Below are 7241 nucleotides of genomic sequence, written 5' to 3'. Positions count from 1 at the left end.
GGGCGGGGCTGCTTGATATGTCCCGCCCTGTCTTCCTGTTTCAGTTAAAATGACGTCAATACAGAGTAACGCTGCGTGTTTCTAAGTATTTAAGGAGACCCTTAAAGGCGATTTTCTCAATATTTTGATTTTTTTTGCACCCTCAGATTTCAGATTTTCAAATAGCTGTTGCTATCTCAGTCAAATATTGTCCTATCCTAACAAACCATACGTCAATAAAAAGCTTATTTATTCAGCTTTCAGATGATGTATAAATCTCAATTTCAAAAAAATGACCCTTATGACTGGTTTTGTGGTCCAGGGTCACATTACATCTTTTGCACCCTCTTGCGGTCATGGACACCAGTTTGAAAAGCACCGAGCACTCTTGCTGTGTCCTGCAGTGCGTGCGGTCAAACGCTAGATGTCGCTGTCGCCGTCTGCAGTCGGCGTCCCCGCGCGCCTCTAATGTGTCAGCGCCAAACAGCAGGAAAAAAAACTTCGGCAAAAATGGCGGAGGGTGCAACGTCTCTGAAAGGGTTGCGGGCGCAAATGGGTAAGAATTCACTGATTTACAACCAGTTTTGACAAGTTCTCGTTGCGTAAACCAGTCATATGACAAATCTTTAGTACTGTGGCTTTGTTTGGAGGTTGTTTGGACGACTGAGGGCTTAAATCCGTTACTTTCATTGAGGCGGTTTGAGGGGGAGAGTTAGCGGGCTTAGATGGACGGATAACGGCCAGCTAACTGCTAAACTTACTGCAGCTCCAGACATGTTTGTGGTTGTTCACTTATGTTCTTGTACAGTTTAGATGAGATGAATTTACGAAGGCTCAAGGCTATTTAGTGTTGTGTTCGCTGGGTCTGTAACGTTAGGGAGGTTTGATAAGTGATGTCTGGTTTGACAGGGACACATCATCTCATCTTTGTATGGCGCTCTTATCTGTACAGAGCCTATATCCTTGCGTTCATTGTTTTAAACTTATTGTTTCCCTCTTATACTGAATATTCACTTAATATAATGCTTTTAAATATGTATAAACCCTTTGCAGTCTCATAAGTTGGCTTCTACATACACTTCCTATCTACAGTACATGGCAAAAAGAGACACTGAAATTGATGTCGAAATAGTTCACTTTAACATCAAGTTAAATCATAGAACCAGTCGGAGAACTTCATGTTTGATGGAGGTGAGTATCTTGTATTGATTTGAGCTATATACGTGAAACCGTCAACGTGTATAGTTCAGCTGCAACAAACTAACGTTACACACAGGCATCACTAAAGTAGTGTTTACTGATCTGTGGATGTTTAGCAGCATTTTTCCCTTTATATGTTATGTTGAGTTTGTGAGGTGAGCTTCTTTCTTGCTGTCTTGTTGGCCATCTTGGTCAGTAATTGCTAAATAGGATGTCTACACATGACTCTCATTACAGTTGGAGATGGACCCATAACTTGGTCGTTTACCATCTGATCTTTCAGGAAAAATATTAATTGTATTTTTCTCACTATTAGCATCATTGCAGTTGCTGTGTGCAGCAAGCCATCAAACTCTGTTTACTAGTTCCTCCCTCTAAGGAAAACATGCATGGGTTGCTTGCTTTGCATCCTCTTCTGCCTTGCTAATGAGGAATGAGTTGCACTTTTGATGCATTGTGTTTAGCCTATGCCACTAATAAGCTTGAACCTTTAGCTTTCACTGTAGCCTGTGGTTAATCTCACGGAGTGGTAAAAGTTATTGTGTAAGAAACATAACAGCCCTGAAAGACTTCTGCTTTTTGTATGTCATTTTACCTACTTTTCTGGAAGATTCGTTGTTGTAGAGCTTGAATTCAATTAATTAAATTGCTAGAAACGGGTCACAGTGTGGTTAGAAACCTCAAAGTTGGTTCACATCATGATCTGCATCCTGCCGGTGTTAACACTGGCCTGACTGCAAACATAATATAGGGTGGAGTCCAGTGGTCAGAAACTTCACATATTTTATGTCTGCAAGAATGAATGCTCAAATACCATTACTTTTTAGGTCTATTCAGTTTTTTGGTAAGGAATTCATTCCTTTGCGTTTTTAAAGCTATTATTGAAGAGCATGAAAAATAACATGGCAAGTTAGAGTCATGTGATTTTGAGCTGTTGTTACCGTAATCCACCAGGCTGGTTGTAAGTCAATATTAAATGGGTAGCACCTTTGTTTATCAGGCGTATTCATCATTCTTGGCTGTCAGAATTGTCTCCTTGTTAAATAGTCAGTGCCTCTCCTTACTGAGTGGTTATTTTTAAAGGCAATATCTTTTAAAAACACCAGTGTATGGAACAAACTTATGAAGCAAAATGGCTTATATTTGTATTTCAGTCCAACAGGTGATGAACATTGACCTGCAGAGCTTTTTTTTTTTTTGCTTTTGTTGTAAAGACATTTGTTTAAGTGCAGCAGCAGTCAAATATGCAACCCAGGATCATTGGATAAACCTGTTACATTTCTCCAATTTATGATCATATTTACGATCATTCTTGGACATTTCACAACACTTTCAAAGTGAAATGTCTAGTGAGTGGTGATGCATTCAGTTTAACCCAAAATAGATTAATGTGAATTTGGTGGTGTTTTATATGATTGGTTATTGTTTGCATTGCAGCAGTTCGGAAATGAGATGTCCAATATGTGGTGCTAAAAACTTTAATGCAACCTTAAAAGCGTTAAAAACCCTTAAAAAAACGTTATGCATTTGCTGAAGCAACCGTGCCATTTTAGCTTGTTCTACAAGTCATTGAGACTTGACTTGTGACTTGTGATTCACGGGACTCGTACCCAAGCACTCTGCATCGAAAGTGCTGTGATGTACCAGGTGGGCTACCTAGGTTGCAAGTAGTAGGTAGTAGATATGCAGGCTTCCTTAAAGGTCCAGTGCTGATGATAACACTATCATTAGCCTCCAGGAAGCAAGCATAGTTTGGTTTCTACATGTCATAATCATCTTGAAATAGCCCAAGCTTACATAGTCCAGGTGTCCCCACTAATCCTATACAAGAACTGCAGTGTGGATAGGGTTGTCAACCAATTAGTCAGTATGAGGGTGACTAGTTCTTTTAAAAGTTTTGATATTTTTAGCAGCAGTGCTTTTGCTTTAATTAATGTGCTATAATATAGCTCTGATACAGTTTGCTTGAAAAAACCCATTTAGAAAAGTTGCGTCTTTTAAATTCATAATCTTTAAGCACCACTGCTACAGCCACGGGTTCACATGGATCTCTTTAGATATTTAAGTTGCTTGCACTGTTTTTCAAGCATCCCATTACAAGGCTTGTGTTTTTAAGATGGTTTCAAATTGGTGTCAAAAAAGACCCTTGCATTTTGTACTTATAAATGTTCGATAAAGGTCAGTCAAACCCTGAACCAACCTATTGTATATGACTTCCTTAAGACCAATTAGTTGTCCATGCAACTCACAAACTAGTTGATTTAAAAATATATGTATTTTTGCTATTATGTGTTAGTATGTGAGTGTATGTAAAACCACAGCTGTGCGTTCTGTTGAGGCCTGAATAATTGGAAAATGCAGGCACGCTCCTCCCCAGGCATCTGCCCTAGAGACTTCCTGTTGTCCCAATAACGGGCTGCTACTGCAGAAAAAAGAGAAAGAGAGTGAGGCAAATAGTGAGCGGTAACAGGACCCCACTGACCCACTGAGCGCTGACTCTCCCTGACTGCTGGCTCTCCTTGGATGTGCATGGCAGGACATAGAGAGCGTAGTGTTGCTATTTGTATAACCGTTCTTTGTGTTCTGTCAGACTGAGTGAATGAGGGTTTGTTGAACAGCCCAACTTGTCATCTGACAGTTTGAACTGGGCAGCTGTTGTCAGAAGAGATGATGCAACCCTTGTCTGTTTTTAGTGTGTGTTTTTGTTCAATATACAATTTAAAGCTCAATGATCAGCAGTCACAGTTATTTAAATATTGGGAACAATGCAGATTGGCTTTTGATTTTGTTTTTGGCCATGACATAAGGCAATAGTGAAGGATCTGATAGCCAATTATATGATAACTGTGTTTTGACAACCAGTAATCTGGAGTATCTTAATCACATCAAAGCAATGTGACACTGCATTGTTTCCTTCTGGTACAGATTAAATTAAAATAAAAATTTGCTGGAAATTCACTCTCAGGCCATCCAGGATATAGATTAGTTTGTTTCTTCATCAGAACAGATTTAAAGAAATTTAGCATTGCATTACTCACCAATGGCAGTGAATGGGTGCCATCAGTATGAGAGTCCAAACAGCTGACAGGGCTCCAGACTGCGACCAAATGGTCGCATTTTGCGACCATTTTTCTGCCTGTGCGACTAAAATTTGTGAGCGGTCGCACTGGCGCGACCACCGCGTTGTTTAACTCATAAGCGCTGCCATTTCTGTTGCATATGTGAAGCATCAAATGGCAAACGAAACTGAAAACATAACAAAACCTCGCTACTCGTTTGAACTGCGCAGCGCTTCGAGTGTAGAGCATGGTTTATGCTCGCCGCGTCAGCACGAGCGCGAAGGTGCATACAGCAAAAATGACGTGAATATTGAGGAAATGATGGATGGTTTTCATGCTAAAGTAAAGTAAAAGACCGCTTCTTAAACCAAAGGTGAACATTTTGGTATTCTTGTGGGGAAAAAACATGCAAGCACTCACCGACAGCAAGCTTAGTTTTACTTTTATTTTCATTTGCGTTATCTGTGATGTTTACCTCACGTTATGCTGTGGAGGCTCTCTTTTATTTATTTTTTATTTGATTCCTCAGTGTTTGCTAAACGTTCTGTAATTTATTAGTCTGTATATAATACAGCATGTGGTGTATGCCATGCCTCATCTTATTCATTTTTGTTAATAAACATTTTGTAAGCTTGTTTGTCATTGTATCTTAGTTTTATTGTTGTTGTGCTTTTTAATTAAGAATAACAATGAATCCATCTTTTGTTTTAGTCTTAAAAAGTAAAAGGTATAGATGTAAGCAAAACAGATAATTATCTTTTCTTGTAAAAAGTGACAACAAGATCGCAAATTCAAAAGCGAAAGCATCCGTAGCCCGTGGCTTATAACATAGCAAAAGAGGAACTCCCGTTCACAAAATTCAAATCACAAATAATACTACTAATGAAAAAGAACAGGTTGAATGTTAACATCTTTCGTTTCCGTATAACTATAAACTATGATAAAAGTTCATCAGCATGCATTGATTAATCCCATGAAAACAATTGCGACCAAATCATGTGCTCATGCGACCAACTGAGAAAGTTAGTCGCAAAAGAGCGACCAGTGGGAAGAATGAGTCTGGAGCCATGGCTGATAAAAACATTACAATAAACCACATGACTCAAATCCATCATTAAGGGGTTTTAACTTTAAACTGTTGCTTCCAGGCCAAAATATTAATCCATAAAAATACTTCCCCAAGTAAAAAGTCTATCCCCTGTTTTCCTCTCACATCAAAATCCACCGACATATTTGTTCAGAACTGTTTCAGTTGTAAACCATGCTTAATCTGTGAATATTTCTCTCCTGATTCAGATGAGATGACTTTTTCACATGAGAATATATTATGGATAGAGGACTCGTATTTTAGCCAGAAGCAACGGATTAAAGTTAAAATGCCTTAATAATGGAACTGTTAATTACAAGTACACAGCTTTTCACTTCACAAGATGTTAACTGATGAACTGTGGATTGCTTGTGGATTGTGATGTTTTTATCAGCTGTTTGAACTCATTCTGACGGCACACATTCACTGCAGAGGATCCATTGGTGAGCAAGTGTAATGCTAAATCTCTCCAAATCTGTTCAGATAAAACCCATAATCGGCCGTTAAAGCAATTGGTGGACCATGATGATGAACTGTTTGCTTTGTGCTCATTGATGCCGGTCTCATTTCCCCTGTAAGGTACCCATAAAGTCTTAGTTGCTGCTTGCAATTCCACAGATGTTTATGTTTGTTTATGTCATTGAAACATTATTGTTTAGTGGCCCGTAAAGAACATGCAGACTGATTGGAGTTGCACCGAGGAACAATATGAGGTCAGCTTGGGCTTGGCTTCATTGTCTTTACATTATGAATGTATGTGCCAGGTCTAGACAATGTCTCCATTGTTTTTATCCATTGTAGGGCCGGTGTTCATTTGCATGACGCGTGTCGCAGAGCCCACAGTGTGAGGTTCGGAGTATGACTCAGATGGCGTTTGCATATTCAATGTCTGATGGACTATGGCCTGAGTGCTCTTCAGACACATCTCTCCTCCTCATAGGTCATTCTGAGCTTCAGATGAGACATTAAAAAAGGATGAAAAAAGAACAATACTAAATTAATTTCACAGCAACTTTCTTTAAATGTAAGCATATGCTTTAATGAAGCATTTTATGCAGGTGAATATGGTACTTTCACTTCAGCAGGAATTACCCAGCCTCCTCTATTTGGTGCTGTTTTGCATCTGTCAATAGCTGCAGTAGAAAAGCTTATCCTATTTTAATATAGGGATGTGCAAAACTGCACTTTTTTAAAAATTGGCTGCTTGGTGGGTTATCTGAACAACTAGTCAATTGTCTTACAGTATTAATATAATAGCAATTATGATAGCAATAATTAAGATGATTTTAATGATAATATTGTTAACGCATTTAAAAATTAAAGCTTAAGTAAACATTAAAGTACTAGTGAACTAATCTGTCTGCCAGACAGTTATTTCATGATATTAGTACCATTATTTTTATTAATAAAACATACATTGATGTTGCGTATCAGGTATCGGACACGTCATAATTCAATTCCAGTTGATCTCCAAACATGAGTCCTTTTCCTTCATTGCCTGTGTAAATGTAACTGACTGATTGAAGTGCCCTGACTGTTGTATTGTAGTAATACAGCACATAGATGCAGGTTATGTCCTACATCTGATGATTGCACTGTCATGAGTGTCACTCACCAACAGTTGCTATGCAATTTCCACGCAGAGGAGGACTCAACCAGTCTCAGGCAGACTCTTACATTTTTACTAGTGGTGGGCGGTATGACCAAAAATTAATATCACGGTATTTTTCAAAACTATACCGGTTTCACGGTATATGACGGTATTTATTTTTTCCATGCATGACTGGGTGTAAACCACATTTTCTACTGATTGAGAGAGGAAATAGGCTACTGCAGTAGATTGACTTAGAATGCCCTATTTTACTGTCATGATGAGTGAATATTGTAGAAAAATTCCACTCTAAATAGTGACGAAA

At 38.6% G+C, this 7241-nt stretch overlaps 1 protein-coding gene across 4 annotated transcripts in view; it reads left to right on the top strand.

Moving 5' to 3' along the window:
• The first annotated feature begins 459 nt into the window (after nt 1-459).
• LOC107744507 (ensconsin-like) overlaps nt 460-7241 on the top strand; it is a 40373-nt gene continuing 33591 nt past the window's right edge. For all 4 annotated transcript variants that reach the window (XM_016558188.1, XM_016558186.1, XM_016558187.1 and 1 more), the window contains exon 1: nt 460-535. In XM_016558188.1, the coding sequence (XP_016413674.1) occupies nt 490-535 (46 nt within the window). In that variant the 5' untranslated portion in view covers nt 460-489. The remainder of the gene's footprint in view (nt 536-7241) is intronic.

Source organism: Sinocyclocheilus rhinocerous, unplaced genomic scaffold (assembly GCF_001515625.1).
Source record: "Sinocyclocheilus rhinocerous isolate Xijiao unplaced genomic scaffold, SAMN03320098_v1.1 scaffold557, whole genome shotgun sequence".
Lineage (NCBI taxonomy): Eukaryota > Metazoa > Chordata > Actinopteri > Cypriniformes > Cyprinidae > Sinocyclocheilus > Sinocyclocheilus rhinocerous.
The sequence above is the reverse complement of the archived record's forward strand: the minus strand, read 5'-3'. Positions and strand labels throughout refer to the sequence as shown.